Source organism: Acanthochromis polyacanthus, chromosome 8, assembly GCF_021347895.1.
Source record: "Acanthochromis polyacanthus isolate Apoly-LR-REF ecotype Palm Island chromosome 8, KAUST_Apoly_ChrSc, whole genome shotgun sequence".
Classification (NCBI taxonomy): Eukaryota; Metazoa; Chordata; class Actinopteri; family Pomacentridae; genus Acanthochromis; species Acanthochromis polyacanthus.
The window spans coordinates 8,687,861-8,714,221 of NC_067120.1; the positions used below are offsets into that span (position 1 = coordinate 8,687,861).

The 26,361-nt window shown below is 41.0% G+C and overlaps 1 protein-coding gene across 1 annotated transcript; it reads right to left on the reverse strand.

Moving 5' to 3' along the window:
• Positions 1-5,441: 5,441 nt before the first annotated feature.
• On the reverse strand, positions 5,442-25,928 carry LOC110949758 (hepatocyte growth factor). The gene is made up of 18 exons (XM_022191976.2): positions 25,768-25,928; positions 24,028-24,187; positions 23,589-23,701; positions 22,853-22,967; positions 20,689-20,837; positions 19,250-19,370; positions 16,571-16,689; positions 13,707-13,872; positions 13,472-13,605; positions 12,558-12,651; positions 11,208-11,338; positions 10,397-10,426; positions 9,776-9,881; positions 9,111-9,185; positions 8,732-8,881; positions 8,529-8,635; positions 7,913-8,055; positions 5,442-7,191 (listed from the first exon to the last, which is right to left on the reverse strand). Exons 1-18 carry the CDS (start codon positions 25,814-25,816, stop codon positions 7,012-7,014), a joined length of 2,142 nt encoding a protein of 713 aa, XP_022047668.1. The 5' UTR covers positions 25,817-25,928; the 3' UTR covers positions 5,442-7,011.
• Between the last annotated feature and the right edge of the window lie 433 nt (positions 25,929-26,361).

Consider the following 26,361-nt stretch of genomic DNA (forward strand, 5'->3'; position numbering starts at 1 on the left):
TATGAGTTTAAATACATAATCTCATAACCAGTCATTTTTAACTTAGATACGATCATAAATCTTATTTTCTCTTCACTTCATAGTGGAAGGTAGAGAGTCAGAGTCAGTGCGTCATTATCCAGTCCATTCCACTTGTTCATATGGAGCACGCCCACATCACTGAAATCCAGTCCATGTTTTCCCTGCAACCTAGGCTGCTGTTACCTCCGCATGTGTTATAGGGAACGAGCACACAGAACGGAGGACAGCAGCATTTGGAGAAGAAATGCGAACAGGAATGGATATGCGAAATGTTTTCAGGAGAGGAAGTATTCATCGCTGCTGATAGTAACAATAAGTTAGCTCCAGCCCCCCAGCTAACAGCAGAAAGTCCCATGTAATAAATGAACCAAATGCTCCCTGTTTGACAAATGAAAACCTGGCTTGTTCATTCTGTAGGAGAGAGCCCCTTGTAAAGGAGGCAGAGATGCTGCTGTATCTCTGTGCACGTCTTACCTTTGTTGTTCTGCGGTCAAAAGTTACATTTCAGCTCTAAAAGAACGCTGCTACTTAGCTAGCTAGTTAGTCTGAAATGCACTGTGAAGGTTCTGGTTGTTCATGGAGTTGGTTGTGCACTCTTTTTTTTACCATATACTATCTTTGGGGTGACTTCCTTCTGGATAATAATAATAAAAATAATAATAATCATAATAATCACTCCACCACCCCTATTGACCTGTAGGAGTCAGGGCAGAGGAGCAGAGAGAGTGAGAGGGGAGAACCTCTACTGGAAAGGTGAGTCTAAAGGATTTTATAGGAGAGAATCATTTGTGATGCAGACAGTCTTGGATTTTTATGGAACTTGATGTGAATATGAAATATGAAACATTTCAGTCCAGGTGCACCATATAAGACTTATTTAACTTGAGCTTTTATTTATTAGAGTAATGATTGGAAAGTGGAGATAGCCAAGAGAGAGATATATAAGCCAAATATACGACATAAATAAATAAATAATTTTGCTAGTTTTGGACCTAATATGACTCTGTTTTCACTGGTTGGACTAAAGAAGACTAAGACCAGGAACACTGTGGCTCTAGAGGGAACACTCTCCTCTATTATGATTATTAAAATGGCTGGTCTGGAGCCATGCAATAAGTGGGAACCCACCCCAGAGATCATCAAGGCTTCAAAAAAAGCCACCAGGGAGTACAACATGGCTCACAAAAATTCATTTTTCCCTGTTCTTTTCCTGTTCCTGTTTACAATTGTGCCATTTATTCTGAGTTGACAGTCTTCATTATTTATTTTTGGGCATCGTTAATAAGTTATTCATTCATTTAGTCCTGGGTTTAGTCCATGATACTCTGCTCCTGTGATATTCAGTCAGACCTGGTTTAGTCCTGATTTTAGTTCATGTCACCCTGCTCCTGTGAGACAGAGTTTCGTGTGTGATTGTAATTCTGTTCAGTGAATAGATAACTTAAGTTATAAAGATGTTTTGCTTTTGCTTAAGCACTTTTTATTGTTTAGTTGGCTGATGTGGTCAAATTGAAGCTGTTGTGCATTAGAAATCCTCCAAGACAAATGTTACAAGTGGTTGCTGGAGTTATTTCAGTTATGCACATATTTATGGAAAATGCTGAAATGTGTTGTGCACATCCAGCCACAGAACTTTCATCCATATTTTACATGAAGAACTATTTTCAATACTGCCTGCCGTTGCAGGTTTTTTTTGCTCTCTGCCAGACAGTCACTCACACCTGGAGTTGAACCCCAGCCTCCTGGGTGTGAGACAGCCACTCTACCCACTGAGCTAGGCCACCCCATGCATGTCTCACTCACTCACTCACTCACTCACTCACTCACTCACTCACTCACTCACTCACTCACTCACTCACTCACTCACTCACTCACTCACTCACTCACTCACTCACTCACTCACTCACTCACTCACTCACTCACTCACGCCTGGAATCAAACCCCAGCCTCCTGGGTGTGAGACAGCCACTTCACCCACTGAGTTATGCCACCCTATGCATATATTAATCTTCACTCACTCACACCTCCACATGAGCACAACAGACTTGGAATCGAACCACAACCTTCTGGGTGTGAGACAGCCACTCTACCCACTGAGCTATGCCACCCTATGCATATATTAATCTGCACACACACACCTTACAAATGCTGCAACAAATAAGAAGTTGCCAGGATACAGCCTAAACATCTTGAGGCACTTATAATAATATATGGTGACTTCAATCATGTCACCCTCTCCTCCCACTTGACTGGATTTATCATTCTAAACACCACGGATCATCCACTCATAATATCGTGATGGGCCTCTCACTTGACTGCAGGACGGAGCGATATAGAAGATCTTTGTACCCACAGCGATCAGGCTTTATAATTCTATAGCAAATAGTTGATGAGCTGACAGACAAATGAATTTCCCTTTTGGGATGAATAAAGTAATCTGAATCTTTATTAATTAATTTAAAAAATATATCATGTGGATTACAATAAAGTCAACATGACAGATGATTAAAAACAACCAAAACGTTGATCTGAGTCTGAGAATTCAAAGAGCGCTTGTGGAGATCTCATTTGTTCTCTCTGAGCTTAGTATGAGATGCATGAACTGAAGCTGGGATGAGAATAGATTGAGTTCTTAGAGAGAGCTCTCTGATTTCTCTGCCTGAGATCACAAAGAGACACAAAAGTTGAGAAACTCTGAGAATTATATTAGAGCTTGTTGAGATCTCTTCTGAAACTTTAAAGGAGACTAAACTGAGATTTAGTGCATCTTATTGCTCTGGAGAAAAAATGAGACACAGGAGAAATAAGCCTTAGTCTCAGTTTGGTGTCACACAGATCTCAAAGTTGTCTCGGAGAAGTAAATGAAACATTTTTGAGATCTCTTTTTGAATTTTCTTTTCCTCTGGGATACCACTACTCTCAATCCTATTCCTTCTGATCTGGCTGGATTGGGCCTGTCTGTTTACATGAGACTTGTTGATTTTGATTGGAGTAATTTTCTGAGTATTTGTGTCCATGTAGACACAGCTAATGAGATGTGAGTCGGTTAATTAGCCAGTCAGTCAGTCTGTAGCAGTCCAAAAGTTTCTTGAAGAATTATTTTTGACAGTTAATTTCTTGAGCAGTGTGTTTAATTGTGTACCAAAATCTTTTTTTATAAAGCACATTTGAAAATCACCAAAGCTGACCAAAGTGTTGTTTAATTATACGACAGACAACAAGATCAATTTGTAAAATTAAGCAAATCAAAAATAGTAAAATATGAAGACCACTAAGACAAACCAAAGGCAGTAGAATGCTTGTGTATCTTGGGATATTTCTCAAGAATGTCAGTATTGGTGGGATGGATGGGAAGGTTATTTCAAAGCTTTAGGGATGCCACCACAAAGACACAATCTCGCTTACCCAGTAGCCTCGATCATAGAAGAGTTAATTAGTCATTCTGGAGATCTAAGAGGCCTGCTTACAGATCACTGTACCTCTCTGATTTCATTAACTTACTCTTATTTGTTAATATTGTCTTGTTTCTTATCTCATTTCCTTATAATATCAAGTTGGTAGTATTGGGCATATACAGAACTTCAAAATATTTCAAAGGTGTGAGAAAATGATATATACATTAATTAAAACTTCAAAAAAGGCTCCAATTTAATGCAGTTGCTAGAGTAAATCTGAGTTTATTTCTTTTTCAAAGTATGTTAAAGAAGCTATGTATTTCTGCTCTCTTTGTTGTAATTGATTGGTGTCTTTTTATGTTTTTTTCCCATCTGAATGTAATATGAAAAGTGAGACTCATCAGGTAAAGTGTGAAGTGTGTCTTGTTACAGGATGAAATGGAGATAGGGAAAGAACACTTAATAGGTTTGCTATTATCCCTCACACTCCCTTCTGCTTCAACTCTTGCAATCCTACACATCCTAGGAAATAAGAACACACACACGCACACACACACGTGCACAAGAGAGGCCTAAAACTGAAGAGTCCACAGAGAGAAGAGAAAGTGCCTAAAAAGAGGTTAAATGACATTACAAAGACAACCCAATTAGATTATGAAAGATATTCTTAACAAAGTCTGAAACTCAATGATCTGTAATGGGAGTCCTGTGGCTTATAAAAGCATTTCCCTGGAACCATCTCTCTCTCTGTCTGTCTTTCATTTACCGTCTTTCTCTCCCAACCACTTTCTCCTCCTCTTCACTCGCTCACAAATGTTAACACACACTTGCAGCGGGATTGAGACGCAGATCTCTGCACGCAATCGTCAGCCAACTGTGGCGGCATGTGATGCTATCCTGCTACTGTGTTTGAATTTCAATGGCCAGCCAGCTAGTGAGAAACCAAAACTATTTCAACACGCTCAAAATACACAACTGGGATGCTGCAGAGAACATCTGTTAATGATCTCACTTGATTTCTTTATTTGCACAACTGCAAACTGAAGACTAAATTTAGTCTTTTTGTCTTTTCAGATTCTCAAATTATGGCTGCAAAGAGTAAATCATTGCTTGAAAACTGATTATTGCTTTTAATCTTTTTTTTAATGTCCTGCTTTCATGCCAGAATGCACAAAACTGACACAAGCCACTGGATCATTAGTCTCCTGAGCTCAGGGATGGGAGGTCAGATGTCCTTGTGCCTTTTCGTCTTATGTTATTCATTTTTCTGTCTTTCTGTCCAGCCAGCTGACCTGCAGATTAAAGCAAACTTCTTACACATCATCCCTCTTTGATGCCTCTTCAGTACCTGTTATTACTAAATGCTCTGGCTGTGTGTGTGTGCATGCATGTATGGATTGTATATGTGTATATTGTGTCAGCATCAGTGCATACAGCGTGCTTTGCAACCGAAAATGTCGATCCCAGTGTATTTTCTGCTTGCTCTATAAGTTCCTTAATACAGCATCAATGGATTCAGCGTTTAATCTCCTAATCTCCAGCTCTCAGTCCCTGCTCTCCTACTCTTTCACCTTTAAGCACTCTGCTTCTCACCCCTCTAACACACACTCATACATAGCTACACTCTTACACTCCTACATATCTATCTCTGAATCCCGGTCTGCTAAATTCTAAATAGGATCACAGTGAAATACAGCTACTCTGTTGTACCATTTGTGGTAACTGCTGTAGGTATCTAACTCTGCGGTCGTGCAAGTGGATGAGAATGTGCAGGAATATGCATGTGTGTGTGTGTGTGTGTGTGAGAGAGAGAGAGGGAGATTAGCAAGATTACCAAGACATCCTTATAGCCTCGATGCTACTGTGGTGCCATCTTCTGGTTGTGAAGCACAATAACCTTGTATTAATTATACAGCAAGCAGGAAAAACTGGCTGAGACTGCACACATTTGCATTCCAAACACAAACACGCCACCGAACGAATGCGGCATTTAAAGCATGAAATGAAAAAGAAGAAATTCAAAGATTGAAAAAAAAACATTTAATATACTGACAAACATCATAAAGCATTTCAAATAATTGCTGAAATTGGGTTTAACATCTTGTATATTGGATAAGATTAACTTTATAGTGAATGTACATTATACAGAAAAACATAAGGCAGTACTGTACAACCTGTAGAATATAGCAGCTTGCAGCATCTTTCAGTGCGCACACGTCCACACACACCATTTTCTCACTCTCGTATGTACATACGTAATATAGTTATGATAAAAAGCCATCTCGATCATTTACACTGGCAAAGGAGGTGTGTTAATATGTTTCAAGGGCCATTCAGTCATCACAGTGAAGCCCATTACAGACAATTCAGTTACAAAGCCCATCCCATCCACGAAGTTTGAAGCAACAGACTTTGTGACACTAATATCCAGAGTGGAATGGAATTGGGGGTCTGCCAAGGTCTGAGTGAGGGGATAATTCATTCAGCACTGGCTCAAACATGCACCAGCTCACGTACACTCACACACACAGAGACACACACACTCTCCCCCTCTGCAGTTTTCTTTATGCATACAGACACTGCTGCGGAAAACCATATAAAAACAGACCCGCCCACATTTAATTTAGGCTTAACATTAAGGAAATAGATTTTGTATAGAAAGAGCTTGTGTGTACACATGAATGCTATATTTTTTGTTTTCCATTTCAAATCCTATCAAGGCTGGGTAACCGTACATTCGTTTTATCTACACAGAAAGCAAAGAGCATCCTCATATATACAGTCAGTGATATTGTTGGAACATTACAATACTGGTAATGGAGTTTATTAGGTGTTTCCGTACGTTTGACTTTGACTGAAGGCTGAAACACGCCGATAGTACACTTTATATCATTTTCCTGCCAACATTCACGTTCTCCTGTCATAGATCTATAAGACCCAAATTACATTTAGAGTGCCACAAATACACTCATTAAAATACTATGTACAGTAAGGACCACTTTATCTAAGCCCCTTGAGATGCTTGGAGCTTGGCAAGAGTGCCCTTAGCGTTGCCCTACCACTGGATAGTTTTCTAAGTGGCCCATTAATGTACTCTACAGAGGGAGCTGCAGAGCCACTGCATTTGGTGTTCAAAACATTCAAGTAATGCCAGGAATCGAGAGAATTCACATACACACATACGACTCTGGTGGATTTGCCACCAAAAAGAAAATTGTGAAATGGATGAAAACCAAATATTTGTTTGCCTGGTCTGCTCCCAACTGAATCAAAGTAAAATGTTTCAGTAAAATTCAACTTTTATTGGGTCCCTTCTTTACTTGTTAGCTGCTCTAGCAATTCATTTCCTTCTGTATGTCTTAAGATATGAACAATATCAACTTTTAGGCCTCATATTCGCTGTCATTGACTCTTAGAATCAGTACAGTATTCGTTAATGAAATCTTACATCATAGTGTACATGCATCTGCAGATCACTTTCCATGTAAGTATGTAAAAGTCAGGAACCAGATGTCCTGAGTGCACTGCTGAAGTTCAGAAGTACAGGCTCTTGATTTGATGTAGTCCCCTGATTGTGATTTATTCTGTTAAGTCGCTAAACAATCTGAGGGTTGGGGTAATATTTGAAGACTTTGTAGATCCACTGTGTGTAGAAGGGCACATTAATGAAGATGCCGGGTTGGTTGGCTCGAGCACAGCCTCTGCCAGGGACGCTCACGCCGACAATAACCCTGATCTCACCATCCTGACACACAAGAGGGCCGCCATAATCCCTCTGCAAAAGAATAGTAAATAGATAGCACATTTTGCGACGTCAGTGGGGGAGAAATGGCGATCGCCCCTGTTTACATTTATGGCAGGGTTAAATGAAAGCACAATGTCTTTTAACACTCTCAGCAAAAGACAGTACCACCAGTATTTGTGAACATTGGCAGCTCTCCTCCAAAGCTTGAAACCACAAAACCAAGTCTTTGATAGCTGATGAAATGTAGCGCAACAGTCTCCAGCTGCTCTATTTACAACGGACTGAATACTAAGCCTCAGGATTCAAACAACATTTGTTTGAGATTTAGATCAAACTGGGCTTTGAAAGCAAGGCACAAATAGCCTCATGGAGTCACACTGGGAACAATTACTTTATCCATAAGTCCAAAGGCCTGTCCTTGTTTACCAACAAGAACTGAATGCAACCATATGAATAATAGTGAATGGGTTTCCTTCTAAAACAATTTTTTGACCACATGTTTAAATGGTTCTCCGGCTTACTCCAACAGTCCAAAAAAACATGCTCAGGTTAACTGGTGACTAAATTGTCCTTAGGTGTGAATGTGAATGTGATTGTTTGTCTCTATGTGTAGCCCTGTTCTAAACTGGTGACGTATCCAGAGTGTCCCCTGCCTTCGCCTTAGATTAAGCGGTGTATAGCTAATGGAATGATGTTACATTTGTAAAAACTCTCACTAGGATAATAATACAAACTGTTCCCAACAGTTTACCTCACACACTCCTTCATTCTTTCTCCCGCCTGCACAGATCTTGGTGTTGGTGATGTGGAGGTTGCCTCTGTGCATCTCTCTACACCTGCCACTGCTCACAATGGGCAGATCCACTGACTTCAGGACATCATCATGACCAGTACCTAAAAGAGTTAAGGGTTGCACTTTATCATCAGTATTCTGTTGCTGCACATGCAATACAAATGAAACAACTGGACACTGGTACAGTTTTTGCATGCATATGATCTCACAATATATCATAAATACACAGCCAGATAACATTTAACATATTTGTGTATATTCTCACAGCTGAATGGTTTATACAAAATTATGGCCCATTTTATTAAAGATGTCATTCTTCTCTAAATCTGCTTCTCAAGCAGTGCTGACCCATGCTTAAAATATTACTGACACTGTGAGCCATTATTTAACAGAGGACGTAGTATAATATACTTTTGCACCTCCACCTTATAACATTTAATAAAATAATTCAGAATCTCCAAGACTGCTGCAGGAGAAATGCAATATAAATGCAATATATTGCAAACCCAGGTGACCTCGAGAGCGCGTATGTATACAACAGCTGTGGTGAATATACAGAGAAGAAGATTAGTACCTTTGGTCTCTCCCCAGCCATACATTTTACATATTGTGTCCTCTGGGATGGAGCACCCAGCGACAGGCAGCTGAATTGTATGGACGTTGTCTGCAGGAGAGGCAGGCCTGGACGTATTTAAAGAAAGTACAAACCATGATCAACATCACACACAGAAATATATATATTATTGTATCTTTAATATGATTTTTCCAGTCACTCACTTAGAGAGCTTTAAGAGGGCTAAACTGGAGCCCTCAGGGCCACAAATCACATGAGCAATGCTGACTTCCTGTCTCTTGGACCAGTCAGGAGCGTCCTCTCGAATATCAGAGACTCCCAGCCACACCCGATACTCACTGAGGTCTGGAACACTGAAGAGGCACAAGAAAGAGTTAATGCTTCAAGAATACTCCACATGTATTACTCTATACTGAGAGGCAATCAGATCTGAACAGACAGTAGTGACTATGGTTCGATAAAGAGATAAACAGACGAACTGAACAGATGGATCTGACTTTTTATACTGAGGGTTTAAATAAAGAAATATACCGATTCTTCAAGCAAGAAAGAAGTGACATTGGCAGCAAGCATTGAAGTTACCATGAGGAGAAGCACTGCCTGTCGGTAAGCACCCACTCTTCTCGTATTAGGGAACCGCCACACCAATGCACTGATCTGGAAGGAGCAGAAAACACACAAATGACATATGAAGGGCAAATATTAGGATTCACTAGCTATGAACGGTACAGAACCTTTAGTGGTCAGCTTTAAAAACTATACTGAGAAATCCAATTGATCTTCAACTATGTAAAGATTGAGTAGAAGGACATATAGTAGTACAATGCCAAGCTAACAATACAGTTAATAAAAACAAAACAAACAAAACATCCCTGATTAAATCTCTGCCTATGGTACAGTATAGCATTTGTAGTGTAGGCAGTCCTTATAGTTTTCAAAAATCTGAAGAAGTAAGTAAAAGTTTCATTGAGTTCTATCCATACTACAGAAACACTGTGCTCTCCCTTCACACGAGTTTCTTTCACTATTATGCAAGTTTTATGGCTAAATGAAGATACTGATTGATCACAAATGCAAAAACTCTGAAAATGCATTTGACTCCTACACTAAAAACAAACACACACACAAAAAGGAAAAAAAAACATTCCAGTTTTTTTTTTAAAGAAATTCAAGTCAGGTGTGGGCAGGATGGCCTATTGTTCTTCTTCAGCGGTGGAGGAAAATGTGTAGAATAGTAAACGCCGTACCCTCTCTGTATGCTGACCATCCAGCTGCCGTCTGATATTCCCACCCGACCTCCTCCCACAATCCTGGGTCTTTTATGGATAAAACAGCTCACAGAGGACAGTCCACCTAGCAAACACGCAGACACACACACATGAAATTACACACCCAAATATTTTAATGTTTCTCATGTCATACAATAAACACTTAATTTGGGCCATAAATATGAATTCACAGGCAGACACATTCGGTAGTTAATTTTGACATATTGTTTACACAATCACAATACAAGAGGCACTTGAGCTGCCTAATGAGCCGCCCTAATCATCAGTTTACATAGAAAACATAACCTGTTATGTTGATGAGGCCATTACTTGAGGTCATTATTGAATGTGTGGCGTAATTTGAGCGCTATATGAGGGGAGAGTGAGGATTCATCCTCTGTTCTTGAGTTACTATGAGAAGATGAACTAGTCATACAGAGAGACAACATAATGTTCTGCATCATGTACCGTAATAGCCGGACATAAAAGGACAACGTCAAGTTCTGTACAAAAAGAAATGCTACTCGCCTCACAGGCTATCAAACAAAAATCAGCAGCTTAGCCACTTGCAAACACAGATGTGCTGACAGAGACACTCACCCAAAGGAATGGTGTTCAGTGAAGTATCACCTGCAGAGAGAAGAAGAGACCAATAAAATGATTATGGAATACTAAACTAATGCAGAATAAGAAGCTCACGCAGAGATGTAAATTCTACAGTAGGTGTACAGCCATCAGGGGCCTTGTGTTTGTCTGTCAGGTCGCAATCACTTCTTTCAAATCTGGAGTTTCACTGAATATAATAAGCCATTAGGGACCATACTGGTATGTCTGCAAGCTGCAGTAATTTAACAGCTTAAGATTTTTAACTGGAACAAATCTCCAGGTTAGTTTTTATACAAAATACCTTTCTCATAGTTTCAGGCGACCTTCTGTAAATTTCTGTACACAGTGAAAATCAATCATAATCTGCTTCCATTGTGTAGTCTAATGTGGTGAACATCAAATTCACATTTTTTGTCATTTCATTATTCTTGCGCGTAAATGCCGTTTGCATGTTGACATTGCATTACCTCACAGTTTTAATGGTAATTTGTCAAGATGGTAGATACAGTACATTAAAATCACAATCCTAAACGCAGCAGCATTGTTTGAAAAATGGGTTGTTCGTATTGTCGGGTAAAACACTTGACAGAACTACACACTGGAAATAAAGTGTGTGTAAATGAGGCAGACAACCAGACAGAGTGAAAACAAATCATCACCATCTCAGTCTTTGATCTTTAAGTATGATAATCCTTACTTTCACATGGTCTCACAGTGTTTTCTGTAAGTGTAGTACATTATGTGTGACTATGTAACTCCACAAAAGCATTACATGTACACAGATCAGAGTACTCTGTGCACTCACATGGCTTTACGTTGCAGTAGTCCCAGAGTATTGCAGAATTGTTGGTGTGACACCAAGGACCATGTTTGTCTTTATCAGGATTTCTGCAGTAGTTTCCCTCCAGGCTGGCCGTCAGCATGCCCCTCTCGCCACTGGACAAACACAGAAACAAAAAAGATCCCCTAACTAATCTTTCATCAACACAGAGCGAGCCCCAAAGACAATGTTCAAAACAAAAGGCCGTTTTTTTTTCTGCTGCAAGCTGATGATTTGTCTCCTTTTGAGAGTACAAAGGATTTCTTTGTGATTTATATCTATTAGTAAAAGCTGAATGAATTTAGCTAGATATGATCTGGACAGTCAAACTACACAGCTGTGTAGGCTCTCTCCCTCCAGACAAGATAAGAACATGGATCTGCAGAGGAATTACTCACTGAGACAGTATGCACCCACCTACATCCACATATCTAAAACATACTCATGCAGACATATCCCACACATGAGTTATTCTCATAAGACTTTGAAAACCACACAAACAAAATTCTTTCTCACACCAAATTCCTCAACTGACAATTGTAATAGAAAAGGGTACCAAATCACAGCGACCCTCCATTTCCAATCTGTGTTTATGTGTGTTATATTTGTAGCACAACCAGCTCTCACTGTGACTCCCTAACCCTGACTTTTGACCCCTGGGCAGGAGCCAAGCAGCGGTGCTGAGTGGCTTTGAAGTGTCTCTACAAAGGAGGGGTTTGGGGTCAAAGGGTAGGAGTGAAGTGTATATCCCCCAGCCAAGTTATCACTGGGAGTCATTCCTGCTTAGTTAGGTCATCTTCAGGGAAACACTTTTCTAGCCATTAGGAGATGCTGTAGAGGCGAGTCATGGTACCCGCAGGAGCTGTTTGCACCTCTGAGAACCAAGAGGCTTGACTTGATCCTCTAACAACAATAAAGCTTATCTAGAGGTCAATAATAAGGTGCCTCCCTGCATTACCACAATGTCTCAGGTTTGCACACATGGTTCTCTGAAACACGGACCCGTTTTCCTGAACACTGAGGCCGTCCTGCACAAGCTTGTATCTCAGACAGCTCATCTCCCAGGCGTTCTTTTTCCTTTTGAAGCCTATAAAATTTGCATGTCTTCTGCTCATTATCAGTGGTTCTCTTCGATTCCACCGTGCTCCTAAAAATCCTTCATACTTTGATATGCTGTGGTGTTAACATGGTCTAGAACTGTGTGATATCTTGACATCTATTTTAGGCAGAGACGCTCGTCTGCAATTTATTAATGGTGCAGGTCTGGTTTTCAAATCACAGTGGAGTTTGGGAAAGTTATTAGGTCGGGAAGCAGCCGGGATCCAGTGGGCCGACCTGTTGCTGTGGTCTCTCCAGGGAGCGCAGGGCAGGTTTGATCTAGTCCTTGACTGCTGTCCTTGGTAATTCTCACCAAAGCTTTCATAGCAGTCTGGAATTGGACACAAAAAGAGGAAATAACATGAGACAGGCATTCTCGACACGTACTGCACATATGAACAAACAAAAGATTTGAACAAAAACATGCAAACCAGACCATACAGCCATTCTTAGCCAATTTAGTGTACTATTGTGCATATAATACAGTTGAAATAAAAACTATTAAAAATTTAAAACAATAACAACCCTTAGTTTAGCTATCATAGCTGTCACATTATATCTTGAATATGCAAAGCTAAGAATACACAAAGAAGCAATCCACAATGATGTCTTAGAAAAACATAGGTCATACATAAGTTTTTAAAGCTGTCCATCGCCCTTCACTTCACTGCTGAATGGGAATGTATGCAGGCCTCAAGGGTGTACCCACAACACAACCGCAGACTGGGTTCATAATCCCAGTGCAGGGCCACACAATCGAAATATCCTTGAGATCTCTTGGGAAATTTGAATTTGTGTACTCAGCCATAGATCTACATCTTTTACTTTCAAATCTCTTGCTACCCCAGAAAGAATCCCAACCAACACTAATCCTTCCAGTCTGACTTTCACTGTCCAGTGAGACCTGACCATCCTGAGCTGCTGTCAGATTATATTTATGTGAGATGTCGTGGTCAGTCCTTCCCACAGACCTAAAGTACTACAGTTTTCCGTGGGGATGGAGAAAACGTGGTTACAAACCAATATGTGTGGTTACACGGTCTCATATGAACTCCACCATCCACAGAAATACCACATATTTCTCTGCTTAGGATGCAGAGAAAATCAGCTTTTTCCTCGCTGCTTTCAAATAAAGCTGTCGAGTCTCTCACCGCTGACAGGCTTGTTTTGGGTGCCGCACTGAGGGATATTGGTGCAGAAAATTGTACGGACTCTTGGGTCTGTAGTAAAACACCAGGGGAATTCTTGACCATCTGGATTCCGACAATAGTTCTCTCTCAGGTCCCTGGAAAACGCAGAGAAAGACATCCTGTAATCTGCTCAGATGTAAGAGCAGGCTGGTGGGTGAGTGAGTGGATGTTTGCCTCATGTTGGTTTCTGACTCACTTGCAGGGGTAGGCTTGAGGTGTGAATGTGTGGTTATGGGGATACTGCGAGTCCCAGCGTTGGCAGGTGAGTCCTGTGGGCGTCACATCTACTGTCCCCCTATAGCCCTCTCCTCTCCCCTGGTAACACTCGGTTGTTTCCAGCACATTGCTTTTCTGAGGTGTTTCTGTCAGAGACCAAAAGATATTACGTGTATAAAAGTCAAGATGATGTAGAGAGCATTTAGTTTCACATAAGTAACTTTTGTAAATTCCACAGTTAAGTTTAAGAAAAAATCATAGTAATAAGACTCTTGTGTTTACAGTTGAAACATCACCTCAAATCTGAAGCTTCTGCCATGCCCCTATTTTCTAAAACACATCCTCTCATTGGTCTTTGAAGCACATGACTAAACATTGACTAAAATTAGACTGAGGCAAATACTATAAATGGAAATAGACACAAAAACAACTGAGGCTTAACTCATCCTCGAAAACTTTAAGATATGAGTAGTCCTGCAAGATTATTGAAATCTAAACATATTAAACTCCCCATGCTTTATGACTTTTTTTCCTTCAGCAGGCACAAACGCTGAATTCCTGAAAAAACGCAGAGAACAACACCGTAGATGATGATTGTAGTCATGCTGCAAGATAAATCTAAAGAGTTGCACGTATTTTCACATGTAATTGTATCAAAATAGAAAAGAAAAATGGATTGGGTTGCTAATTTAAGCTGAGATTTCAATGGAAAGGGTAAACAACTGATAAAAGTCCCATTTAGTTCAAATACTGGATGGAGAAAATCACTGTGGATTGCGATGAGTTGAACTTCATGACTGTGGTGTGTGCTGTGTCACTGATCTGCAACCTTGATGAAGCGGAATCCATTTGCCTGGCATTTGTAAATCATTTTCCATGGGTGTTTTTCTCCAAGGGGTTCCAGTAACTGTCGCAGAGGTTCCTCTAGTGCGTTGTGATTTGCTTTTCCACACCAGGACCAGAAAGATTACACAAATTAGCCCACTGACATATCAAGGTGTGACAGGCTCCAATTTCCTCTGAATGCCATCTTCTGCTAAAAATGGGCTACTGGCCTGAATCTCCTGATTACTGTTGGTCACAAATAACAAGTATAACAATGTTGGGCTTTTTGAAATGTCAGGTGTGCAACAATGCTGTGGAATGTGCTTGTATATTTCACCAAACAGCACTGTATAGAGCTGAAAGTCCCACACTGAGATTTTCTACACCTTCAGATAGTACTATACTTTCAAGGCACTTTCTGGGAGGCAAAACAGCCTCCAGAACTTCATTATTCCTCAATTAGACAATGCAGGATTTTATCTCCCAGCTGTCGACACCAAATGGTTCAGACTGTAACAGATAATTTGCTGCGACGGCAGCCAAACCAGTTGGCCCCTAAATTCCACCGTGTCCTCACCCTCAGGTCCTGTGTTAACATGAGAGCTGGATATATTGCCTTTAATCTGAATATATTCAGTTTGTTGCAGTACACAACAGTGTATGTTGGTAAATTAATGATAGTAATTTGTTATAGTGATTTAGCATGGAAATAGTCAACGTGACAGTGCCTCTCATATGATGAATGGCTAAACAGTGTCTGTCTTGGCTACCTACTTTCAACAGAATAGCTCCCTCTATGGGTTTAGATAACATACAGTATAACTAGGCTGATTAAAAATCGGAATAAACAAGGCAGGATGTCTTATCTGCTCTACTTTCCGCTATAGAAAGGCCGCTCATTATGGACAAGCAACCCAAGTTCATTAGCCTGAACATTGCACATGATTGGATCCAAAAATGTGTTACGTTGCAGACCTTCAAGGCTCAAAAACACATTTTCTACCCATACAATATGTCTAAAAATAGATATGGACTCATTTGACAGTAAACAAAGAAGAGGCCTTGTCAAAAGAACACTTTATCTCTCCGTCTCTTGCTCTGTCCTCTCTGCCTTGTTTTGATTAAGACTAACTGGGTCGTAAACTTGGTCTGTTCCCAAAAAAACTCCCATATCAGGGAGGAAGTGAGGGAAGGATGGAGTGCACGGGGTGGGAGACAATTTTTAGAGGGGGGAGAACACAGAGGGGAACAGTGAATCACTGAGTCCACATGGAGGAGTGCCATCTAGTAAACATGGTGCCAGGACTGTTGATGATTCTAGCAGGAAACCAGGCCAGTCACAGACTCAAGAGAAAGAAGCTGAGCCCAACAATAACACGAGTGCTCTCGCTGTTTTATGTTCTCAAGGACCTCAGTGGCTGTCTCAGTGACTCTCCTCTGATTGCGGGGTCAGCCACACATACATCTGCTGGTTTACGGCAAGTGCAGCGACACACAAAGCACAAAGCTCAGACGGGGCAAACACACCAAGTTCTTAAGCATCGGTCACGCCACTTACACTAAGTGGATGAGGTGTAATGAAAGCGATCTGCTTGTAGTGCGTATGACCCTGGTGTTGTGTCTGTATGTCTTACAGGAGGTTAATGCGGAGCAGTAACTGAGCCCTGTGCAGTTTGACTACAACACATAAGAGCTGGCACAGAACAATAAACAGCAGACCAGTGGCGCAGGGGGAAAAATAAACATTCTGGCTATTAGAGAAGACATAACAGAGAGCCAAACCCAAAAGGGGAACTCTGCATGTGTGTATGTGTGTGTTTCACAGCACCAGCCAATAAGAGGGAGAGGAGTGGTAAAATGAAAGGTACAGGAAGTTGTAAACTCTAGTGCAGTCAGTCAAACTTCATGGACCTTCACTGAACACAAACGTACCAACTCACAGAATATACTTTAAATGAACATGCATGGGGAATGCTAATGCGTTCAACTGCACACAAACATTCATGCATACATGCTTACCGCACACTTTGATGTTGCAGTACTCCCAGGACGTGTTTGGGTCTGTGGTAAAGCACCAGGGTCTGTGGCGTCCATCTGGGTTCCTGCAGTAGTTATCATCCAGGCCCTTGTCGGGGTACCTAACACAAAACATGCAGAACAATTGACTTGATGTGTAGGAAACAAAGCTGCAAAAGAGTGAAAAACAGCACAAAGCAACGATCCCACCGCTGCACTATCCATAGCACAACTCCTTGACTTGAAGTTAAGTAACTGTAGCACAAAACATTAACTGTCACATAACTCTTAAAATCCAGATGCGCTTGAAGAGAGAATCATGTTTCCATTTTTCCTTCCGAATCCCTCGCAGAATAAAACAGTAGAGAGGCGATTCAGCATTGCATGCAACTGACACATTAATAACCGGAATAGTGCAAGAACTCCATCTGCGAATCTGTTCAGAGGAAGATAATAAGTTGCAACACTACAGGTGTTCTATAGTAAGTCATCCCAAAGTCCCAGATCCCTTCAGGCCTGCAGCCTCTAGGCATGCAGTATCAGGCTGTGGGATACTCTCATTACATTAGTGCTGTGAGCAGTCTGGGGCGTTTACACAAACAGAGGGATGATTAAAGATGTGGTAACGAGTCTGGGCTAATCCAGACCACCTGCCATCCAACTACTTGGAGCAGTCTTGCTCACAGCTGACATACATACACACATAAACAATCTAAGATCATGTAGGGAATACTAATGAAGATTGAAATATATGGCCTCCCTAGGACATATTTAGGTATAAATTATCTTAAATTTGGACACAAGTCTGCTTCATAATCTCTGCTCAGGGAGGCATGAAAGATGCTGAAGCATCCTAAATCTAACATTTGAGTTGCCGCCATCTGACAGGATCTTCAGGATGCCAAAGTGTAAAGTGAACCGATGCAAGAATTCATTCATCCCACCTGCGTTCAGGATTTCAAATAGCATAAAGTAAGGGAAACATGATTTCACCGGATTTCAGACACTGTAACTTAAATTCTATTCAATTTAATTTACATAGCACCAATTCACAACATATGTCCTCTCATAGCACTGAACATGGTAATGTAAAGACCTTACAAATTTTAAATAGAGAACAGAGGACCCAAAAAATCTACAGTTTCCTTTGGACTGCCTATGAGCAAACAGTTGGCGACAGTGGGAAAGAACCAAAAAAAAAGAAAAATTTGTTTATTATCAAGTTCATGTATTTTATCTATCTATTTTATCAGTCTATTTTATTACCTCTTATTATACAGAATTATTGGTCTGACTACTTTTTTTTAAAATAACTTTTTATTATTTGACAAAAACCGCTGGCCGATTACATATTTTCTATCAATTGTAATGATTACCTCTGTGAAATTTGGCACTTCTTTTTCAATATGTGAATGTACATTATGATGTATGCAGATTCAATTGCCAAGACAAGTTTCCCTGTGGGATAACAAAGGTCATATCTAACTTTAAGCTACAGAGAGCAGCGTTTTCCAACCGCAGAAGGCTTAGGCGCAGTGTGCAAGTGTTTTTGCAGAGCCCCTTAAACCAAATGAACGTAAACAGGCATTTAGTTGACGTATTTGAGTGAATGTGAGAGTTTTATGTGCTGACAATAAATAAATAAATAAATCTTAAAAATAGAAAACGTGGACAGGTAATGGAAAGGTAAGCTGGCAGCAGGAATGACCTGCCGATCAACAATTACTGCTTGGATGAATGTGTGTGACAGGTTCTCATTGCCAAACTAATCAAACGGCTGACTAGATATTTGTCTGTCTGTATATTTGTCAACTCAAATATGCAGATAAACAAATTGGTAGCCATTAATAGGGTAAGCCTTAATAAAGAATAAATTAAATATAAACCTTTTTTGCTTGGGAGTAATACTTATGAATGTTAACAAAAGCCATAACAGAAAGCGATAAGATATACCTCTGTAGTCTATTTTACAACTAAAGAGACTGCTGACTAAGTTTGCATGGATATCCATGTACTCAATTACTTTATACCATGAAGGTAGTTAACTCTGCAAAGAGACACTCTGACAGAACTAATGTTACTATCGAACATGGCGTCGTAGCTAAAGATTGACTGTTCTGACACATAACGTCTTTTTCTGATGAAAAATGCTGGTCTAAAATGTAGTTTATTCCATCTTTTGCAACCATAACGTCACTAACTCAGAATTAATGTTACGTAACAGGCTAAGCACAATAAGTGTTGCCAGCTTTCTTTCACAAATGTGGTGAGGATAATGGCAAAAAGACTATTAAAAATAACCTAAAATTTCCTTCCAATTACCATCAATCCTCAGACAACACTTACGCCCTCTGAAAGCCTCGAGAAACCCTGGAGAGCTTAAAAGAATTTGGAACAATTAAATCAGAAGACGAGTTTTCTCCGCACCCCACTGTTAAAAACACACAATTACACACTGGTATTCCATTGGGGGAAAGTTTTCATTGGCTGACTTCAAATCACTTAATCTCCCAAATAAGTGCGCCACAACCACATGAAACAACTGGATGGACGGACGAAACATTCTCATGCTTTTTGATATTCTGTGCAGCCATGTGTGTGGGCTTAAGTGTGATTGAGAAGGCACAGTTTGGTGTGAAGCAGATGCAGGTCTGTGAAAGTGTGAACGGGTGTGTCCATCACCTCCTGGGGTGGTACAGGTGTTTATGTGGTTCGTCCAGGTCCCACCGCTGGCATTCCTTTCCACTTTCTGTGTGGTCCATAGGTCCTCTGTAATCCTCACCATTGCAGTTCATACACTCAACTGCACAAAATGAAACACAAATGCACACACAGACACAAGGGAGCTTAGAGAAACATATAATCCAACTATAAAAAAAATCCACTATCAATAGATTGAATATGACACTGGCAAACTCACCGTTAGCAATTGAGTCATGGATGGACACACACACAAATAACAACTAAGCATCCAGTTTAATACATTTTAGCTTCTGATTTTCTCCTCGTAAATAGTTCTACAGCATTTTGCAATAAACTAATAAATAATTCAATACCCAATGAAGCTTTATTATGGAGATTATACACTTAATGTATGGAACCACATATTATATGTTAAACTAATGAAGCCAAGTATCTCTTTAGTGAAAAGAAGTCACCATTTGTTGCATGGTAAGTATTCTACACTGTCTAGTGTAAACAACAGAGAGGATGCAGATTAGAATCAGATGTTTAGTCCACTCCTGTAACGACATAGCACATTTAATACCGCAGGCTGCTTGTGCGCTTGTACACTCTTTGTTTGCGTGTCTGTGTGTATGTTTCCTATTAGGACCACTTAATTTCTGAAGAAACCCCAACAGTCATTTTCTCCTGAAACAGCGCAGGCCTTCTATGAAAATAAAAAGTCATTATCTCTGCAGTACAACTTGTGATAACCCAGTGAGACACCATATGCTGGAGAGTTGGAGAGCAAAAGGGATTCCCATTTTGTCTTATCGAACCAAAACCTGGTCGCTCGTTAAAGTGATCCGGTGTCATGCATGCAGAGGAAACAACCCCTCTGACAGCATGAATCCCCAGCGATTAGATAACAGAGGTCATTATCATCTCCTCCTTCTGGGAGACATCAGGGCCTGACGGTAACATTGTGTGGCAGAGACACACTGAGAAAGTGGCTTCCTTTCATCACAACCACATGTATGCCACGGGGATGGATAAAATGGCTAACAATTTATGTAGAGGGGTCGACAGCGGGATTAATATCCTCTAACATTCCGACACCCACTTCTTTAGGTTCAAACCATTTACAAAACTTGAGCCTGACGGAATGAGAAAGGACAGCGTAAACTGAACCACACACCTGGAAACAGCTGTAGCTGGCCTCTGCAAATCAAGAAAACCTGTGCACCTACAACACATATGCATTTACGGATGGATAGCAGAGCACAGTGGTAGCGAGCATGGCCGCAGTCTAAGCATGTGATTGCTAAATTTGCTGCAACTCATTTCAGACTATCAAACCTCAATTTACAATGTGGAGCTGGTATTATTTTAAGATGAATGTTCGCTCAGATGCAGGCCAGGCTTGTTCTCTCTCTCTCTCTCTCTGTGTAACCTACCCTGTGAACACTGTGGTATGCCACACTCCTGGTGTCTCAGGTGGGGCCGTGGGTCAGTGGTGAAGCACCATGGGCCAACGGTGGAGTTGTCTGGGTTGCGACAGTAGTTTTCTCTTAGGTCCTTCTTCCTGAACCTCTTAGACATGAATCTGTCAGAAGCAGAGCTGCAGTTACACAAACAAACACATGTACCGAGACCAGCTGCCAAGTATTTCAGCTCGCATGCAGAGCAACCTTTTTTTTTTAAAAAAAAAACACCCAAGGCCACAGTTTTTTTTCTTTTCAATCTCTGAGAGAATGAGGACTTCGTTTTTCAGAGAGCTGCTGCTTGACTGAAACCTACCAGTAAACATGACCAGCGAAAATTAACAAATAATTGATGGTGATGACAAAGGATTGAATCATCAGTGGTCTGGTATTGTTAATTAGAGAAACCACATTCGTATGTAAAAGCAATGTCACTTTTCCATGAGGCTGGTTGTGACTGTAGTGTAAACACACTGACAAATGAGTCATATCTTTTCCATCAGGCGAGCACATGGCTGTGGTCACCAGTTGTGATGATGGACACAGCGAGTGTAGTCTTTGACTCAAGCAGTGTTTTTCCACATGATGATGAAAAGATAAAGTTATGAAGCGGTCGTTCAGTGGAGCGGGTAATGACAGGTACAGAAATGAGAAAGCCTTTGCTGGGCAATCACAAATGAAAGGAAATCTTTCACTGATAAAAAATGCCATTTGTTCTTGTGTGTGTGAGTGCATCTGTGTATATGTGTGTGTGTGTGTGTGTGTGTGTGTGTGTGTGTGTGTGTGTGTGTGTGTGTGTGTGTGTGTGTGTGTGTGTGTGTGTGTGTGTGTCAGAATATCCCATGCCTGTAAGCTGACTGATAAAACATACAAAGTTCCTGGGTTTAATTACCTGATTTACAGAGACATTAATAGCAGCCTGATAAAGCAGGTTCACTGGAGGTACAAACGTGCACTGGCGGCTTTGATTCGTCTGCCGCTGCAACGGCTCACTACAAAGCCTTTCACAGGGTTTTAATACCTCTGAGGAGAGAGGAGTGGACTTTTTTCCCTGTTTCTCTTGTCGTGAAGGCAAATATTATTCATGTTATTTGTGAATATTGAGCGATTTATCATGAGCTTTTTCTTTGATAAGAATATAATGTGTTATTTTTTTCCACATAAAAATAACTAAAAAATGATGATGACAGGAAAGGGAATGGTATTTGTGCAAATCTGGTAAACTGGGAAAGAATGAGGTAGCATGAGGGTCCAAGATAAGGTTTAGTTCTGTTTTGTACAATGATTTCTGATCGCTGATATCTGATCCAAAACAAACCCAGCCTTGTTTTACTGGCATTTTCTCCCCAGTGCCATTTCTCTCGCACTGTCCTCCCTTGACACAAAATAGTGCACTACAAGCAAGACCACCAACAACTCTTTTTTAATATTATTATTATTATCTGAAAGATGTTGAGACATGATGAAATAATCAGATTTCACAAGAAGCCCTAAAATACCTTTAAATAGACAGTCCGCTTTGTGTTCTCTTCAAATTAGTGAAGTCATTTGTGTCGTGTTTCAGAAACCATAATAGTAATTTGCAAAGAAAGGACTAATACAGTGATCTTGCTTCGTACCACGCAATTATTAGAGATCAGTGCTAATTGCACTTTCACGATCCTTCAGTGGCATCTTTTGTTTTTAAACTTTATCCCCTTGGGAGACGCAGCTTATCAAAAAGTATGTCTGCATATTGAAAAATGAGCTTTATCTGGGAAGTTAACTGGGGGATGTACCTAAAGCTTAACCAAAGCCTGTGTATTAGATATGATCCTAATCCCAGTAAAACACACACACACACACACACACACACACACACAAGCACACATTTGGACGCACACACATACCTAGATAAACAGTAGGGCCACAGCAGGAAATGATCTGTGACTCTGTAAAGCGTTACAATGAGGTCAGTTCTGATGAATGACTGCTCCCAGGAGCCTAATCAACTCCTAATATATCATACTCACACACACACATACACAAAATAGCCTCGAGCTACGAGCTAATTGCGTTACTAACAGGCCAACACTAACACTAAGAAGCACCTTAAAACACTATATTGTTTGACACTTTGGTAAAATCAGATTCTTACTTGTGTTCATGAGGAATGGGAGAAGCCCAGGCCTGGCAAAGGATCCCGCTCACTGTCACCGACCTCCGACCCCTGTAACTCTGACCTGTTCCCACAATGCACTCTCTCACATAGTCTGAAAGAGAGGATGGGGTGGGGGACAGTGAGACTAAAAGCGATAGCACAAGTGAATGTGCAAGTGCAACAGCTTGATCGCAGCATTTTTGTACGCAAAGCCAGTACAGATGATGAAGAAAACAGACAGAAGATGTTCAGTTATGATGCAGAGCTTAACAAGGATGTGACAATGCCAAAAGTCAAATCTGTTTTCCTAATCTGCTCGAAAAATTTCCATGAAATACATCACACAGGCTGCATGCTCACGGCCGTGGTCAGTCAGACTGAAAAGAAATGGGGGTGGGAATTTCCATTGTTTACACAAACACCGCTTAATGACAGAAAATGAGCCATAATGTGCTATAACACAATAAACACGACAATGGTCCTTGCCCTTCCTTGTCTCCCCCCTGAGAGTTGCTATTATTGCAAAAGTAAAATCACCCTTTAAAAAGGTATTTATGAAGCAATCAAGTTCTCCTACAAACTCTGATGCAACTAAACCTCCACTGACTCAGTGTTACCTATTAGAAGCAAGACAACATAAAGGATATTTTTCAGATGGAAAGACGTGATGACAAGAGGAGACACTAGTTTATTAACAGCTGGCAGAGAGACAAGGTGGAACAGTAGGGGGCACCTTTCTTTTGATAGAGTTGGTAGTTGATGTTCTGGTGGATCTGAGTTCCTGGTGAGTTCCTGTCGAATGACAGCCACTGGCATTTCCTGTTTTTATGATCATAGACGAACGCTCTAGAGAATAAGGAGGAAAGGAAAGGCGGCTGTGAGAACATGATGAGAGTGGACATCATGATGGTCAGTTCCCTCTGACTTCTAAAAGCAAACGGCAACCCAGGGCAGAGAACACAGATATTAACATGAGCATGCAGAGGAGGAGGCCTGCTGAACCAGATGGACAACAGTGTGTTAGGTCTGTGAAAAAAATAATTGAGAGAGTTGTGGAACTGCCACAAACTTCACACTCTGTAAATTAACAGCCTTTGTGGGAGAGTTACTTTCCCCTGTTAGCAAACAAATCCTGGAGCTGAGAAGTAATGCCAATAATAGAGCAGACCAACCTGCAGGCGAAGGGGAGTCTTCTGCTGCGGCTGCAGGATTTGGCACACCTGGACAAGCTCAGCTTCCTGCTTTTGGTGAGGTGGGAGGAATCAGGAGACGTGACAACCAGTTGGACGCCATCAGTTTTCTGGTAGTCCTGGAGTGCATTTCTTCTGCCCTCTGATGCACAATTACATAACACAGTCATGAATATTCAGCAGCATTAATTTCACATTTAAATGTCTGACACTCATCTATACTGAGTGGAAAATCACATCAGGCAGGACACAAGCTGACACTGATAGTTTTGTGACAGTCTAAAGACTTCTCTACTCTACTTTCAAGCTCTAATGGCCTTTTTTCCCCATTGTACTTTCTTTTTCTCTTTTATTAAAAGGAAAGTTGAGTCTGATTATTACTGATAAACCGACACACAAACTCATCAGCAAACTGTTCTCTGTGGTCTGGGAGGATCATCTGCTAATGAGCCGAGTGAGAACAAACATTGGACACCAGCATTACAATGTGTGAATTAGTCTGCTTTAACTGTGCATCCTATTAAGTGTACAAGACCTAATAGGATGCACAGTCATTTATCACTGGGCCCAAATGAAACCAAGGATGACACACACACTCAGACACACACACACACACACACACACACACACACACACACACACACACACACACACACACACACACACACTCACTCACTCACTCACTCACTCACTCACTCACTCACTCACTCACTCACTCACTCACACACAGTGGGGGGAGTCAGTGCTGTACCTCAGTGGTTGGCAGGTTTCTCTGCATCTCTGGGAAATTAGAGAGCCACTAGACATTTACATTTCGAGAGAAAACTCCTGCCACCTTCTTTTTTTCTCTCTCCTCCTACCTATTTTCAACTAACTGTCCGCCTATATGCACTTCAGTCGATCTAAGTGCTTTTATAAAAAATAATAAAAAAAAAGAAGTGTTATTGTTGGAAATGTGCCTGAAAAACTGCACAGTTCAGTGCAAACAACAGAGGAACATCAGAGCTGGTTTCAGATTGTATGTTTGGACAGTTTCCGAGGATCACAGAGGACACACTGGCTCCGTGTTTGTCCGATTCTCAACTTGAGTTCACCGGCTCGGCAGTTTCTCCGCCTGAGTGCCAATTTGGAGCAACGGACCGCGAAAGTCACACTATGTTAGAGCAACAAGGGGACGATTAATTTGATTTTAATAGGTCATTCAGGTGGAACAGTGGGCAGCCTGTTAGTGTAACTTATTTATCTCGTTATCTGGCCAGGTAATGCGTAAAATGCGGTGTTAATGAGCTCTGACAGGAGGGGATGACACAACAGGAGGAGTTGGAGATGGAAAAGCTGCTGCTGGTTCTTTACGGATGTTCATAAACTGCTGATTTCTTAGAAGGGTGGGCAACGTAAGAAATGACTTCAAAATTGTGTTTTAGCACCTAAACTGCATCGTACTGCAGTTTAGGTGCTAAAGCAGAAATAGTGCGATCATTTTCTAAGATGGTACAAATATCACAACACCAGCAGCTCACTCAAACCTTCCTTTTATGGTTTCCATCCTAATTTTTCGTCTTACAGTAATAAATGAAGTGAAATAAAGCCGCTCTGAACTCATGTTTGACAGTGTGCTCTGCGTAAAGCGCAAAGCCGTGCGTCCACACACAGTGTCCAGACCTCTCGGAGCAGCGAACCGAGCAGTTGTAAACTGTTTTCTCGCCTTAAAAAGAAACTTACCGGAGCAGGAGACGAGGAAGAGTCCGAAAACGAGCTTGTAAATCCACATCACGGTCGTCACGCACCAACAGTTTCGAATTGGATAAACGCTCGCCCCTTTGCTGCGCTGTCGGACTGCGACCAGGAGAGATGTTGCTTAGACCACTGCACAGAGGATGCGTCTCCTCTCTCTAAGTACTTCCTCGCCTCCCTCCCTCCCTCCCCCCTGTGCGCGCGTGTGTAGTATATCTCTCTTTCCTCCCTCTCCTTTTTCCTTCTGTCTCTTGTCTCTCTCCATCCATATTCCAATTTCCAATTAAGCTTTGTTTACTGGTCCTGACTGGTGTCTTGCAGATAATACTGAGAAAGCCTAATAACTGAATGCCAAAATCAATTTCTAGATCCTCCTCAGCATGCGGTCTTCATCTATGAGTTTGTATGCCACGGTAAAAGGTTACATTTATTTACATGTATTAATCAAGACCAAGTGATTACTGCGTTTAAAACTATTCCAGCATCTTTTTCTCTCTTCTTCTTTCTTCATTTTGCATGTGTAACTTTATTCCAACTCCTACACAAAGCCGTAAACAGCACATGAGCTTAATATACAGTTTG

Coding starts and splice junctions, on each gene's coding strand:
- LOC110949758 (XM_022191976.2), bottom strand. CDS start 25,816: ATGTGGATTTACAAGCTCGTTTTCGGACTCTTCCTCGTCTCCTGCTCC. Junction 13,606..13,706: donor CCTCAAGCCTACCCCTGCAA/GTGAGTCAGAAA, acceptor TGCGTTTTCCAG/GGACCTGAGAGAGAACTATT. Junction 9,882..10,396: donor ACTGAACACCATTCCTTTGG/GTGAGTGTCTCT, acceptor CGTGTTTGCTAG/GTGGACTGTCCTCTGTGAGC.